The sequence below is a fragment of the Theobroma cacao genome, chromosome 10 (assembly GCF_000208745.1).
Source record: "Theobroma cacao cultivar B97-61/B2 chromosome 10, Criollo_cocoa_genome_V2, whole genome shotgun sequence".
In the NCBI taxonomy this organism is placed as follows: Eukaryota; Viridiplantae; Streptophyta; class Magnoliopsida; order Malvales; family Malvaceae; genus Theobroma; species Theobroma cacao.
The window spans coordinates 1,741,804-1,758,088 of record NC_030859.1 but is presented as its reverse complement, the minus strand read 5'-3'; the positions used below and the strand labels follow the sequence as shown (position 1 = coordinate 1,758,088).

The following is a 16,285-nucleotide window of genomic DNA, read 5'->3' as shown; positions in this document are numbered from 1 at the left end:
CCTTCTCCCCCACTTTGAAAACAATATTAGCAGATATAACTTGAATCCCCAAAGAGAATGTTGATTGATTAAAGGAAATGTGAGACCCAATGCAAAACAAAGAGAGTTCCATAACCTCTTAAAAACTGACAACAAGCAACTACTTTATGCTGAAGAGATTCTAAATAGCATTTACATTCCCACTAAATTGCTAGCTTTGACCTAACTTCATCGCTGTTTCGTTAAGGTAATGTGGGTGTAAAAGCCATTTCCGTTGCTGTTATTCCCTGGTACTTCTTATGTATTATGAACATACATGTAATTAACTCAGACCATAACGTAACTGCCAAAGCAATATAGTAATTGGTAAATGATGCATGAGCTTTGCTAAATAATAACAGTAAGCCACCTCCGATTTAAGTCTTCAACAGCATGAGAAAAAGCCCCAGCAAGATCTTACTTACATAGCCTGTTCATAAAATGCAGTCAATAATTGTCAATATAAAGTTTTTTTTTATCTATTGTATGCAACAAAAATGGCAAGATTGGTATGCATATTTTTCTGCATTTGTGTCTTTATGTCTAAATGCGTGCATATAAGTGAGTGTGTGAGTAAGACTGCAAGAGACAGAAGAGGGAGAGATTTTATCTATAATGATATAGGAAGTCAGCACCTTATCTTCGTATATGTGAAATCCATCATGAAATCCTAAGCACGAAAGGCTGCAATCCAACCACAGCATTTTACAAGACCTTGCCTTCTGTGAGTAGTAACAAATATGCACTTAAGAGGCAGGCACCCAAGAAGAGAGTGCATAAACAATTCGTCCCTTCCACCCCTGAAGCAACCACCGGTTATCCTCATCAATTACAAAGTCTTTGTGGTAGCTTGTATCCACCCTCTCCTTTGCTGTCTTCATGATTTCCTCGTTCAATGGCAACTGCCTAAGCCCAGCCCTTGAAATCCGGACCTGCCACTGCTTGTATGTCTCAAGCCTCTCAATTCTTTCAGCACCCTCACATGCGATGACATTCATTGCCTCCCACCCAAATATCTCCCTCTCAATCAGCATCCGCTCTGGAATTTCACGAGGCACATTAGTCTCAAGCATATCAAATAAAGTGGAATAGTGGAAGAGAGCCTCCCTGAATCTTGTAATAAAGAATGGAGCATTACAGGCACCATTCACAATTCCCAGTATGAAAACGTCAGGATTCATCTTCCTGATCAAGTTCAGAACTTTATTCCTTGGACTCTCCACAACCACAGTCTCATCAAGTAGGTTTCTAAGCCTGTACATGCAGTTTACAACAAGCACCTCATCACTATCAATCCTGAGGTCCTCAATTTGAATGGTATCCCACTTCTGTGCAATTGCATGGAACTCAAATGGAACTTTGAAAGTCTCTGCATAGTTTGCAAGACGGAGCCCTGTCTCTTCAACCCTTTCTGCTGGGCGGAAACCTGGTTGTGGAAGATCAATCCCTGTAATCCTTAGGTTAGGCGGTCCCCCAGGTCTAGATGAGAGACGCCGTATGAGGCAAGGCCATTGGAAGCCATATAGAATACCAAAATCAATAATGTGAAGCCTAGGTGCATTTTCTGCTAGATTCATTATTGTCTTATTTGAGAAGAAATTTGAGAGCTTCCTAAAAGGACATGCAGCAAGAAACAGATGGTAAGCTTTCAAAACGTCGGCAGCTGATGTTGGCTTTGTGATAAGAGCAGTGTAAATCTGGGTCCCAGAGCCAGCTAAGCGTGCCTCTAGGCCATCAACAAAATAGTGGGCCATCCTCTGCATCCCATCACCCATAGGTGAAGAATGCTGCCTGATTTGCTTCAGCAGCTCATTTGCACTCCTCCGATCATCAGATGCAACAGCTTGTGCACAAAGGGTCAGAAGAGTTCTCAAATCCACCACATTCCTTTTACTTCCCTGTTTCTTCCCACGTGCCTTTCCACCAGTAGACCCTTTCAGTTGTCCACTCTGCTGCACATTCTTGCTTGTTTCATCTTGCAAAGCTTTGCGAAGGTCAGTTACACTTTGACAATTTAATAGTACCTTATCAAACATTTCAGAGCTTACAGTGGATCCAGTGTAAACTGCTGACTGCTTGTTACTCCTCCCACTCTCTAAATTCACATCCTCAGGATAAGGGTTCTTCTTTCCCCTTGATCCGTTCTGTGAGAACTCATTCTTCTCTGCCTTATCGACCACACCTTTAGCCTCTTCCTTTACCTCCTTGAGAAACAATCCATCACTCTCCACATCAACAAACAGGCTCTGGCCATTTGGAAGGAACCTACTTGCTTCTTCAAACCCTTTTCTAAATTGCATGGCAGACTCACTATCACTAAATATTTCAGGAAGCCTAAGAGTACTCACTGGAGAATCCACAAAGCCATCTAGCACACTACCAGTACTGTTCCCTGAGCTATGGAATGACTGAGAATTGGCCTGAGAAGCAAAGGATGAAGACCTCTGCTCACCCAAATCATGGCTGCACCCAAGATCGACTAAGTTACTGCTGCTACTACTAATGCTTGCACTACTACATCTCCAACAACTTTGATCATGACTGTCATCAAAGCTCTCTTGGTTTTGATCAGTAAAAGGTTTCAATTCATATTTGGGAGAATGGGGATTACTTTGTCCAAGAACCTCATAAAATGATTTCTCTGCAGCTTGAAGTGCCGCTGAGGACTCTTTAAACATGCAGGTCTTATCTTCCATATCTTCTTCCATAAGCATCTCATTAATGTACTTAAGAACTACATCACTAAAATCATAATCCTCATGTGAATCTCCCTCCTCATTCACACTCGAGGAAGGAACTAAATTTCTCGGCATTGGAGCAGGTTGCAAAGGAGGAATATCAACATAAGTTTCTTTCTGAAACCCATCGTCAAAATTCCTACCAGAGAAGGCCAACACAGTATCATCGTTTAGTCTGAATCGATCAACAGAACCGTAAAGTCCCTTCAACGACCGATCCATGACAATATATTTTACAAAGGAATATCACAGAAGCAACCAACACCAATACCCAAATCCAAAATTCTGAACTACCAAAGTTCTGCACTTTCAAGTGCAACATTAAACGACCACAAAGAAAACTCAGAAAGTCCAACCTCAAAGACAACTCTCCTCCCCTCTTCTTATCTTGCAACTTGTCCACAAAACAACAGCTTTACAACTACAAACTATTATGTTTCTTCATTCTCAAAATTCCCTAAAAACGTCAAAATAGTGCAGCATCAAACATATAGAAATCTGGGTCCAAAATTAAAATGAAATCTTTGGACATCATAATAACAAAAAGTAACATCTTTGAACTGTATACAACATAAAGATAAGATCTTTGGACAGCACATAACGTGTATATATATAAAAAATCATCTTTTGGGACAGTATAAAACATAAAAACAAACATGTACTCAGAAAATGAATAAGGGAAATGAATATATATATATATATATAAACCCCAGATAGAAATGATCCTTGTCAGAACAATATAAGAATCAAACAAGGAACAAAAAAGAGATTCTTTAAGGTTTAAAAGGACAACCTTAAAAACCCATCAAGCTACTGCTAAACTAACTGTAAAAAGAGCAGAGAAAAGATGAAGAGAAGTAAAGTACCTCAGTGAAAGTTTCACAGAGAGAGAGAAGAAAGACCGAACAAGGCTTAACTTTTTGGAGTTAAACAGAGAAAGCACTCTTATGGTTGGGTACAAAAGAACTGATGTGTTAAATAAGATGACGATGATCATAGTTCCTCCATGGCGATTTAACGTGGCGGGTGATTGGTTAAATCTTAGCCGTCCATTCATGTCTTGGCTTTGACACTGACCGTTTGTTTTCTTCAATGATCGTTAGTGCTGCTTTTGTTTTTTATGTTTTCTTAAATTATTTTTCCATGCGATTATCATTTTTCTCTATTTTATTTCTACAATTATTTCTCAAAAAATTACTACTTCCATATAATATATACAAGCCCTAATTATTTGATTTAATTAAATGAACATGTAACAAACGTATTAACCCCGGTTCGAAGATTAATACTGAATGATTTTTTTTAATTATTTAAAAATATTATTGATTTTTAATAAAAAATCATGATAATTCCACATTAATGGAATATTATTTTAAAATATTTGCTTCGATTTTTGTTGGTTAAAAAGAAGTGTGGGTGAATGATGGATGATAGTTATTTCAAAGTGCTAATCATAGCAAAGCTACATCAAAGAAAGTCAATCAACTTTCATGAGAGTGGTTTCTTCTTATATGGAATCATTGCTGGCTCTTTGCTAATGCAAGCTTGCAATTCTTCGATTAAAGGACAACTTTGTTCATGACATTTTATTTTCTAATTAAATAAGGTTATTAATTGTATTTATGGTAACGTCACGTCTGCAATGTTTCAATCTCCTATTAAATGAAATAAAAGATTTTGAAATACTTATGAGGGTGTGTGCTACAAGATTTTTAAATTTAACTTTTTGAAGAAAAAATAATTATCCCATGAAATCGTGACAGGTTTTGAAAGATTTATATTAAGCTCAATTTAGACATATTTAAGAATGATTTGATGTTAAACAAATTAGCAAAATACTCAAGAAACCATATTTAGGTTTTGTTTCTAACCATTATTAGAATTAAGTAATAAGAATCTTTGCTTAAAATTTTTTCCCTAAATCACTACAACAAATTTTAATTTTTGGTCTTTCATGCATATACTAATATGGGTTTTCAAAATAGACAGGAAATAATTAAAAATCTCTCTCTCTATATATATATATTACTTTGTTTGAGTAATTATAATTAAAATTTTCTCATCAAAGGAATTATTTTTATAATGTGAAAAGGGAAAGAGTGAGGAAGCAAAATGTAGGGAAATTTATTGTGTAGGAATAAACAAATGGGGACCATAGACCATGAGACACGCCATCACTAGTAATGTCTTTGTTTTATTCCTGTTGTGTCTTTATCCGACATAATTAATGCTTTAAGGTTGATCCCATATAAATTAAGAGAAAAATATTAAAATTTTTTTTTAAATATGTCTCTTTTTATTTTTATCTCTATATTTTCGAATTTGAACTATTTAATGTATCTCAGTTTTGATTCCAATCTCTAGTTGTGATTTTATTTTTAAAATTATATTATTTACATAAAGTACCATTATTTTTAAGGTAAAATACACTAATCTATTTGACTTTTGATTATAATTAAATATAGGTCTATTAATTTTTAAAATGAATAATTTATCTTAAAATATTTATTTTTGTTCGACACATAAGTTTAATCAAACGTTAATATTCTGTAAATTTGATAACATGGTAATATTTTTAAGATAATTTTATTATTTATTAATTTTAAAAATTATCATTATATAAATTATAATTTTTATTTTAAATTTCTTTTTTTTTTTTTCAAAAAAAAAATTCATCCAACCACCCACGGTCGACGACTCTCCCTAAGGAAGCTCAGGGAGATCCGGCCAAATTTGGCATTCCATGATCAGATTCGCTCTCAAAGTGACCAGTCAGTATAAAGGAGCGTCATTAGTTGATTTGAGAAAAAGAAAAATAGTGAAAAAAAGAAAAAAAAAACATTTAGACATTTCACGTTTAAGCATTAAAGTGGTTTACACATTTGAAACGGAGTGTTGATTTTGAAAATTAATAGATTCACATGTAATTATAGTCAAAAGTGAAGTGAATTAATATAATTTACCCTTATTTTTAGTTTTATATTTTTAAAATTTTAATTATTTAACGTGTTCTGGTTTCGATTCCAATCTCTTAATAAATGTTTAGCCATGTAAATTAGAAGGTTTTAATAATAATAATAATACTCTCAATAAATAGTACTATAATATATTTGAAAACAATAGTTAACAAAATTTGTATATATAAAAAGGTGGAAGCCTCCATCATGCTACAACAATTGTCCACTTAGATTAATTAGGAACCAATAATATCTTATGGATTAATAATGCATTGGATGTTTTGACCCTTTTTCCCTCTTGCCATCCTCATCATCTAGCACTAATACAAATTAAAAATTATTTCCTTAATGAAACTCACTAACTTAAATTCTTACATTAATCATAATTACTTTTCTAAATTCATGATGGGTAGGTACACCTAAATGGAAAGAATTTTTACAGGGTGGGGGTTCTATCATTAAAAAGAAAATGGAGAGATGTTTAGGTTAGAGGAAGTCAAAACCCAATTTTTTTTCTAAAGAAAAATATGATTGAAATCAAGGATTAAGATTAAAGTTGGATAACAAGTAATTAAATGATACCTTTCTTTGAATAGACGTTCCAGGGATGTTGATCCCTTCCCTATGAATAATTGTACTACCGAACTCAATTTAAAATTACATAAACTATGCTTTATTATTTTTAACGAATCTAATACAAGTTAAAGACTTCGTTAAATAAAATAAGATTTAATCAAATGGCCTATTATCACACCTAATCAGAGTATTAAAACCCATTTTTAACTAGGACAAAGACTCGTCGAAAAGAAATGATTAATCTTTTTTTGTAATACATGAGAATAAAGAACTAATTAATTGTAATTAAATTAATAAAAAAATATTTTTTTGCCCTTTTCTTCCCATCCACATCAAAGCAAAAAGATAAGGTAATTATTGTGTTGTCAAGTTATCAGTGATAAAGATACTAGCTAAGCCTAAAGAGGTTTTTTTTTTTTTTTTACTGTAATTCCACCAAATTATCTATGCCCACAGTAAAATAAAAAATGGGCTGACTGTAGCTTCTAGGAAGAATCATCCCAAAGGTAAAAGTAGTCTTCTGGGTTTTGATTCAATGATTTTTGTCATAATCTTAAGAAAAAACAAAACAAACTGACAAGACAAGATCATGCGCCCAAATGTATTCGTCAAAAAGGATCAGGTTTTGGATTGTTCTGTCCAACTTTTCCAACCATGTGTGCGGACTGAATCACACAAACATGGGCCCGCAATCCTTAATGATCTGTCCATGTTGGGTCAGATTTTGAATTTTTTTTAGTTTAATCACTGATGGAGTTATGAACTAAATATCATGATTTTTGAAATGGTCTAAATTGCTTAACTGTTCAAAAAAGCAAAGGAATCCAATCTCTTTGATACTCATATCACAAGTAAAAATTGATACATGAATGATCATAATTGACGTTTATGAAGTGCGTACGTTACGTTAAATAATCGACGACGATAAATGTATTAAAAAATATTAATATTAAAAATTAAAAATTTTCAAGATCTCGAATTTGAATACTGAGATAAAAAAAGATCATTCTCAATTATGTAATCAAATGTCTAATGGATCTCGAAGAGAGAGAATGGGCTTTCGAGTCAAGCCCATAATACGGCGTCGTATAGGAGAACAGGGACTCTAGGCCCAAGATGTGGAAATTGGGTTTGGCCTTTACAAAATTAAAAAAAAAAGAAAAAGACCGTTTGACAAATGAAATTATTCTTGAAGAATATGCTCCAAATTGGCAGTGGTCACCTTGATGTTTAAGTAACCAAGTTGATTCCATTTCTTTCCAAAAAAGAAAGTGATATGAGATCAAATATTGGATCCTCTAAAATTTGATAAAATAAAAAAAAGGCAAAAAAGGTTTTTTTTTTAGTGAATTACAAACAAATCCCACCAAGAAATTTAATAATTGGACTGCAAAAGGCTTCTCCTATGTTATAAAGTTGGAAGGATCTTATAATTTAGCATTAAATAGTTCTTAGACTCTATCATAATTCAATCTTCATAAGAAAAAACATCTATATTCTAATTAAAAATAATTGATCAAAATTGAAGTAAAATTAACCCGAAAATCGAAAATTAAGAGAGAATAATGGGTTTTTTTTTTTTACTAAATCAAGGGATCCAATTTAAGTCAAATTACTCCTAGATATTTACTACATCGAGTATAAATTTGACAAATCAAGGTGTAATATGTCATTTAACAAGTTCGTGCTCTATCCCAAAATCTTTTTCTTTTTTATTTTTAATACATATTAAGAAAATTTTTTTCTTTTACGTATTTCGTATCCTAAATTCAAGAAAATTTTATAACATTGAAATGTTCATAAAAATAATCATGAAACCAAATGATTAAGTTATGAATCCGTACATAATCCATGATGATTCTTTTCAAGGATTAATCACCCAAAATTGAAAATTATTTTCATTTTCAATATTTTTCTCAATCATGCCATTAGAATCAATAAATTTAAAAAGCCCCAAGAGCCCAAAGGCCTCATTGAAGAGCATCCAAGCCACCCCCAAGACTTGCTGGGAAGGTGCAGAATCCCCATTTCCCCATCTTCACTCCATGTGCATGAACATGTGCTTTATTTATTTAACAATATATTAAATTTAATGGTTGCGTAAATATGGCCAAGATCTCTATCCCTGCTGTTGCCTGTTCCTACGTCTTTCCCATTGTTTGATTTCAAGTGTCTGAATTCCTACGAAACGAAACAGCTTTTGATTGACTCAGTCACATGGTGTAACGTGCAAGGAACAAGAACCTAAGTCTAGAACATGAAGCGATGTCCTTCGCTTTGCTGTCTAAAACTAACCCAAACTTTGCTTAGCATCGAACAAGGTTTTGGTAAGGTTTTGTGTGCTTAATGGACCGGAGGTGGAAAAGGGTGTTAAAACTTGGAACCTAGAATTTAGATTATAGAATAAAGATAGATGTAAGAAAGGAATCAATTATCAATCCCAATGGAAAACCCAGAAATCCAGAGGAATATCTACTTGTGCCTTGTCCTGAAATCTGTCGGTTAGCATTCATAATTTCTGACAGTGACAGCCAACTCTCCAATCCCAACAACTATTTTTTCATGTCAATGCAAATATGGTTGGTAAAACTACCACAAAAATCAAATTAAGTGAAAATATTCTATTGACAAAATGAAGGGAAATACAAACTACAGGAATCTCTGTTTCTTCTTCTTCTTTTTTCTAATTCAATGATATGAATTACAAATTTAAATCAAATGAATTGGGGGGAAGAAAAGAACGTACTGTGAAATCTGGTTAGAACGATCTTTATTTCATCGAATCATTTACAGATGCCAATGGTTCCACGATGGGAAGCTGGCAATGAATCAGGTGAGTGTGAGAATATTACATAAATGAGAATCATTTTGTACATGTTTCTTTCTCCCTGTCCTTGTCAACGTTTTTACCTTTCTTTTTTACATCATCACGGTTGGAATAGCTGCTGCAACTCCGTTTCTGTCAGCTTGGGCATCGGTAAGCCTCAAAGTTCCAGCATGATGCTTGCCTTGTTGTTTAGCTTGATGTTGAGACCAGTAGGCATGAGCTGCCAAGACCCTGTCCAAGAGCTCCTGGGGTACGGGCTCTCCTCTTCTTTGCTGGGGGGAAATTTTTGCAGTGTGAACCAAAGTTTTCCATTTATCCTGCAGACAACAGTAACACATAATTAGTAACAGTCAATCCAACTAATACCAACAAAATATTCCCAATTGTGCAAAACACATTACTTAATGAAGGGCCTGCCTGATAAATGCAAATATAAGCTCAGAGATCAGTGACAAAATTGAACTAGCCATGAATATGGGAATGAAAAGAATTATCGAAAGCCTAGGTTACACTAATAGGCATAAGACACTAATCAAGACTCAGCTAGGTTGCGCCCCAATTTTATACGCTTTTGTAGAAAGCATGGTATACAACACAGATTACTTTAAGCTCAGAGAAAGCATGGTATATCATTAAATAAAGGTCGCTGGTTGTCTGGCAGCAAACTGATTACTTTCTCAACTGTACCCCCAGGGATCTGCTCTATTGGTTATCCTTCATGATATCCCTTCATCACCCATGTCCCTTTCATTACACAAGAATAGGAAAAAATGTATTTTACCTTTAAATCCACATAAGTTCGATGTTCAGCATTCTCAAAAGCTCGCAATTTAACATCACGCCACCTGCAGAAGCCAGAAGGAGAATGACTTTTAAATTCTGGACATCCTTATAAGCTGCATTCTCTTCAACAGAGCGAATTGAAATGATTGCTTTTACCCTCTTCAGCGAACCCATGAAAATGGGGAGTCAGAAGCAAAAGAAACATGAGTAGAATAACAGCACAGGAAATTATACCTTCCGGTGCCAAGCTCCTCAACTGCCTGTACCAATGCTTCTACTTCAGACACAGAAAATGGCCTCCTTGTTCGACGATGTGCAAGCTCAGATTTTCTACTTTTCTGATTGACAGGAACAACAGCTAGTGCCTCAACGTTCATTGCTGGAACTGGAACCAGAGCTCTAGACTGTGGCAGACTTTGATCAGTTAGCATGTCAGTTTGGGAGGAAACCGGTTCATTATTACTATCCACATGATTTGCTGAATTGGTCAGTGAAGGTGGGTCAGGTGAGGCATCAAGAATCCCTGTATCTACAGCTGGAGTGGCTGGAGAGCTGAAAACCAAGCACTAATTAATCAAAAGGTACAAGTAACTCATAATGCATATGCATGAAATAAAGTGATTTAAAACAACCTATAATGAAACATCCAAAAGTCACCTTATTAAATTTTGAGGAGCTGCTTCACATGATAGTAAAAGTGGTGGTTCTTCAGAGCACACAAGTGGAGGAGCTTTAGCTGGACCAGGCTCCAAAGTGAAACCAATAGCATCCAGATTGTCCTCACAGGAAATACCAGTCTGTGATAGAGTTCTGCTGTCATCTCTCACCTTCTTCCCTTGAAGGAGTACCCCAACACGTATTCCACCACCAAGTAAAGCAGTCACTGCCTCCATTACTGTCCTCTGCTCACATTTAGTAACACCAATATAAAAAGTTAGAAACCATGCATTAACTAAACAACTATATTCATTAATGAAGAAAGAACACGTATTTCTATACCTTCAGTGAACCAACAGTTGCAGTTTCTGGCACCTCAACATAGAGTTCTGGAATCCTGAAGGACTTAATGCTGAATTTCACTGTACAAAAGAACAAATCTCAAATAAGACATTCCACTAAACCAGAAGAAAGTAAGCTGCAATCCATCAAAAATAATTTTACCGTGAGAATCCTTGGGTGGGTGGGATGCTTGATGACCTGTAAGAAAGGAGGATACCCCACATCCTACAGAGCAGAATAAAATTGTTCAGCAAAACTAGTTAACATCTCTAAATTAAAAAGTATTAATAAGATAATTGCAGTTGGGAAGCACCTCCATGGGACAATGCAGCTGAGCTACTCTTATCTCCATTCATAACCTTCCCAGGTGAATTAGAAACGCTTTCACTACTGTTCCCTCCATCAGAAGTTACTATTGAGCTACGGTCAGAGAACTTCCTCCTTTTATAAAGTGTGTCATATTGACATCTGTCATAGTTGTAACAAGTTTTCCGCTTGCGATATAGAGGCTTTATTCCTAAAGTATCCCAAAAACAAAAATCAGCTAGAGAATAATTCATGAACATCAACATAAGATGGTAAATGAACTTCAATTACAAATGGACATGCAATGAATGCTAAAACTGTTGGAAGCACTCACCAGCTCTAGAATTTTCAAAATCGTTCAACTTTGGAGCGACTTTCCAGTATTTGGATGTCAGCAACTTCCTTATTCTTCGGTCTCCAATACGTGTTGGAGGCCTAGAAGCCTTAAACCTGTTGCTAAGCTTATTAAACCTAGAAAAGTTTTCGTCATCATCTCTACTACCTAACTTAATATCATTCCTATGCCTTGAAAAAGAAGCATTAGGAACAGGGTCCCTGCGTGATGGCAATTTGACATCTCTGTCAGAATTAATGGGTGGAGGAAATGTCATAGACAATTCCACCGGATCCTTTGAGGGGCAAGTATTAGCAATATGCAAAGCCCCAGTCTCCAAACCCCTGGCGTCTTGCTCTTGCTTAAATCCATTCTCACTTTTACCATCACACAACTCCCCAATATCAGGGGAGTACCCATCTACATTAGCATTACAAGGAAAATTACCATATGCTACATTGCCTTTGCAAATTACAGACTTTGAATCACCACCGATTTGCTCCAAGAAAGCAGGCTGTGTCTTTATCAAAGTGCGCTCCAAAATGGCGTCATTCTCAGCATGAGTAAATTCCTTCAAATTGTCACTGTTTTCAGTAGTTGACACCGAGGCGACAACACTGGCTTCACAACTTCCTTGCTCAAAGCATTCAGTTTTCAACGGCTTATCATCATACTGAATTTCCTGTTTAACGACATCTTTACCTATGGAAACATGATCATGACCTTCAGACGCATTGCTAGAAGCAGAACTTTCACTCTCCTGCAATAGCTTCCCGGCTAAAGAAGCTAACAATTCAAACGCGCAAATTTGACTGTCATCAACTGTCCTCTTACTCTGACCCCTCCTCTGCAACCAACAACAACCATCATTTTTATTCATCAAGTTAGATCAAAATTCAACATAACCAAAAACTAGGCATAAATCAACATGCAACCTTAAAAACTAAGTTACAAAAAAAAAAAAAGACATACCCGAGTTGATCGAGGGGCTCGGGGTATTTTCGGAACATTGAAGGCGTTAAATCCATAATCCAACCTCTTCTTAAACACCATATCTCAGGCATGCATGACAATTCAACTCATTCAAAGTCCCTGTAAAAACCAATCCAAAAATAGAAAAAGCCCATATATCAGTATAATTACAAGGATAACCGCAACAAACCTTATAATTACAAAAATGATCCAATTTCATTTTGCTTTATTTAGATAAGCAGATCCATAAGCAAAAACCCAGGAAATTAAAAAATTTAACTATAAACCCCAAAAAGTAAAAGAACAGAAAAGCAGAAATCAAATGGCCAGCGTTAAAAGAAAGAAAATTGAACCAATCAAATTACAGAGAAAATTGAACAAATCAAATTACAGATCCCAAAACTTATAATAGTACTATCTCAAAAGAAGAATATTGTTGCGTAACTTTGATAAATTTCAAAATTCCGTTAAAATTACATTTCCACAGTAGAATTTAAATTTAAATATGATTGAAAACCTCGAAGTCAAACAAGAATTTAAACCATTATTCGCCAAAAAAAATAGACGTCAATTTCTCATTCTCTTTTAGAAATTACTTTAAAATTAGAAACCAAAATGAAAATATCATAAACCTCAAAATTCATCAGAAATTTCAAATTTCCATTGGAAACAGATCAGATCCCGATCCAAATCAACACTGGAATCGAAATTCACTTACGTAAATCCCAATTTGCCTCATAATTTGGCATAATTCAACGAAAAAAATGGGAAAAAGAGGGGCAAGAATTCACCTAAGAAACAACAACAGAAAAAATAGAATGCAAACACTCACCTTTTAAATTGATACGAACTTCAGTTTCTTAAATCCCTATATACATTTATACAAAACAAAAGTTTTGAAAATGAAAATTTTCCTGAGAAAATTCCTTGAACGATTCCCGAGAAACAGAGATCGGAGAATCCAAACAATCCCCAAATTTAATTCAATTGAAATTCATATAAATAAGATCTAATTTTTTTCTTTCTTTTTTTTTTTTTTAATAAAAAGTTTTATGTGGTTTGGAATGGAGAGGAAAATTTTAAGACAAAAACCCTTCAAAGAAAAACCACCAAGAAAATAAATAAATAAAAGAGGGAGAGCTTAAACCCCATATATCTTTATAGTTATTGACCACAAAACCGGATGAGCCGGTTGATTACCGGCAATAGAAGGTAATTAAAACCCCCCCTCTCTTTCTCGGCTGTGACCGGTTCTTAACCCCTTCTTTATATCCGAAAACCAGATAGGTATGCCACGTGGATGCCGTATGATTGTAGGAAAGCTTGTCAGATTTCTTTTTATTTATTTTTTAATTTATGGGGATAAGAAAAAGAAATAATATTTCATGGTTCGGATTTGTTGTGGGCATTTTTACTTTTGTATCGTGCACTCATTTTCTCATTGGTTTTGTTTTGCAAGGTTTACAGGAAAGGCATTTTATTATTTTGTAATAATTAAAAATTATAAAAATATAATGAATCACAAACATATTGGACTATAAAAATACAAATAATATATTTACTTATTAACAATATTTTTAGTTTTTTTAGTGAATTTCGATTAATTTGTTTTCATACATATGAAAAAATCTAAATGAAGAAAGTGATTAGAACTTTAGATTTTATTTTGACTTTATTTTTCTTACAAGAGATTATAACTGCTATGGTAATTAAACCTAGTTGGTAAGAAAATATAAAATAAAAATCTTTATCTCTTGAATGAAAATATCTTCGTAGCTTGTAACAGCAAGTATTGATCAATTGAATAAATCGATTAATATTGATTGAATTCAGTTTATTCAGTTACTCAATTAATTTTCAATGTTCAAAATTTATAATTAAAAAATAATCATTAATAGAATTAATTAAATATTTTATATATAATATAAAAGGTTGAACAAAATAGAAAAACCCATCAAGTTAACCGACCATAAATAGGTTTCGATTATTTTGATTTTAGGATAGAATTTGATCGATTTTATTATTTTTATGGAAATGTAAGTAAATCAATTTTTGAAAATTTAAAATCGAACCGATTGATCATTCACCTCTAATAAATTGAATTGAAAAAAAAGAAGAAGAGATTTTAATAATCTTTTTGGGTGCCAATGATTACTAAGTTGATCATATATTTTGATATATCGATAAGAATCATTTTTTTCCCTTATAAACACAAGTAATTACAAGGAAGAGTAATGTATGTATGTGAATACTAAACAAATAAAAATAAAAAACTAATGCATATAGCTTGGTGGTTAGTGATCATATTTTAAAGTCACCAAGCTTTATATTGATGTGCTAGTCAAGTGGTCACATTTCATTAAAATAGTGATAATTAAACAACAATTAGTTAGTATCTCATCATTGCATTAATAGTATTTAAAAACAATACCACTAATCTCATCAAATCTCTCACTTATATTATAAAAATGAGATTTACAAAAACACCCTTAATTTTTCTATATAAAAGACAAAGCTAAAATGAAAAAAAAAATTACAAGAGTAGATTCAAAAGTTTGGTAACTTCTTACCTAACCCCCTTTAAACCATTGTGTTGAAGGATAATAATTTATATGCTAATTATCTCTCATTTTTACTCTTAATTTATATTAAATTAAGACAAAAAATTTGCAATCAATTTAAGTGATTATGATTCTTAATTTTAATAATCAAATATATTACTTTACAAAAAAAATAATTTAACCATTGTAATTGAAAATTCATAAAACTATTGGTAAATCAAATACCCACATACGGGTTTTTATCAATTTCGAGCCTTTTATTATCAATCATTAATTACATTTTTTTGAAAGTTAATCATTTAATTACATACATCTATACAATTAAAAATAAATAAATTCATTATTTATGAAAATTTTTAAAAAAATTGCATGCTGGTGCATGATAGTGTGGTGATATGTCCAGTCAGCAACGTGTTTTAAATTTTAAATTATAGTAGTATTTTTGTAATAAAAATAAATAAATAAATAAATAATTATTTTATTTATTATTATTATGTGGTTGGGAAAAAGGGGTTGAGAGCCTAGAAAGTACCAAAAACAAGTGGCCCAAAGACTGACGATTATCCCATCAAAAAAAGTGCCGGATTATCTCTGTCTTTTATTTTACACCAAACAAAATATAAATAAATAATAATTATAATTCGGAAATTACTGCCGGTTTCCCGGTATGCCAAGTGGCGATAAATTAGTCAAGGAAGTGTTAGGTTTGGACACGTGGCAGTTAGGGGAGGGTCAAAGAAAGGAAGAAGGGAAGATAGGGGTGGATTGGGTCTGGTTGGGTTTTTGGTTGGCTACCCTTAAATTTTAGGCCATCAGCCATTTCATTGGCTTTGGTTGGCTTACTTGATAGGGCGGGCTAAATCAACATTTGGAATAGGCTAAGAATATTTTGATGGGCATATGTCCCTTGTAGCCTTTAGTTTTTTTTTATTTTTTTTTATTTTTCTCTCCAATTTTTATATATAAAACAAGATTTATAGATTTAAAATACTATTGTTTTCAGTGTCAAACAAAGAAATAAGTTTTGAAAAAAAAAAAAACAAGGAAATAAGTTTTGCACTTTTTTTTACAATATTGTTTTGTTTGATATACATAAATTATTCATGAATGATATAAAATTCGTAAACATCTCGTATCAAAATTGAGTATAAAACGTTAATTTTATATGAATTTTACTATTTCAAAATATAAGTGAACGATTGCAGGTCGAAACC

At 33.4% G+C, this 16,285-nt stretch overlaps 2 protein-coding genes across 2 annotated transcripts; both read right to left on the bottom strand.

Annotated features, from left to right (window-relative positions):
• LOC18586036 (scarecrow-like protein 30) lies at nucleotides 37-3,717 on the bottom strand. Its single transcript, XM_007009171.2, has 3 exons — nucleotides 3,623-3,717; nucleotides 654-3,213; nucleotides 37-448 (listed from the first exon to the last, which is right to left on the bottom strand). The coding sequence occupies exon 2, from the start codon at nucleotides 2,976-2,978 to the stop codon at nucleotides 765-767; it is 2,214 nt and encodes a 737-aa protein (XP_007009233.2). The 5' UTR covers nucleotides 2,979-3,213; nucleotides 3,623-3,717; the 3' UTR covers nucleotides 37-448; nucleotides 654-764.
• LOC18586035 (telomere repeat-binding protein 3) lies at nucleotides 8,923-13,607 on the bottom strand. Its single transcript, XM_018129390.1, has 10 exons — nucleotides 13,343-13,607; nucleotides 12,511-12,630; nucleotides 11,539-12,385; nucleotides 11,212-11,415; nucleotides 11,061-11,123; nucleotides 10,899-10,978; nucleotides 10,557-10,801; nucleotides 10,134-10,451; nucleotides 9,898-9,961; nucleotides 8,923-9,433 (listed from the first exon to the last, which is right to left on the bottom strand). The coding sequence occupies exons 2-10, from the start codon at nucleotides 12,589-12,591 to the stop codon at nucleotides 9,209-9,211; spliced, it is 2,127 nt and encodes a 708-aa protein (XP_017984879.1). The 5' UTR covers nucleotides 12,592-12,630; nucleotides 13,343-13,607; the 3' UTR covers nucleotides 8,923-9,208.

What these genes read in the sequence shown, in the direction of transcription:
- LOC18586036 (XM_007009171.2), bottom strand. Translation starts at nt 2,978, where the DNA reads ATGGATCGGTCGTTGAAGGGACTTTACGGTTCTGTTGATCGATTCAGA.
- LOC18586035 (XM_018129390.1), bottom strand. Translation starts at nt 12,591, where the DNA reads ATGGTGTTTAAGAAGAGGTTGGATTATGGATTTAACGCCTTCAATGTT. An exon ending in TTTTGAAAATTCTAGAGCTG is followed by an intron (nt 11,416 to 11,538) that starts GTGAGTGCTTCC and finishes GGGATACTTTAG; the next exon opens with GAATAAAGCCTCTATATCGC. An exon ending in GAGGAGCTTGGCACCGGAAG is followed by an intron (nt 9,962 to 10,133) that starts GTATAATTTCCT and finishes TGGCTTCTGCAG; the next exon opens with GTGGCGTGATGTTAAATTGC.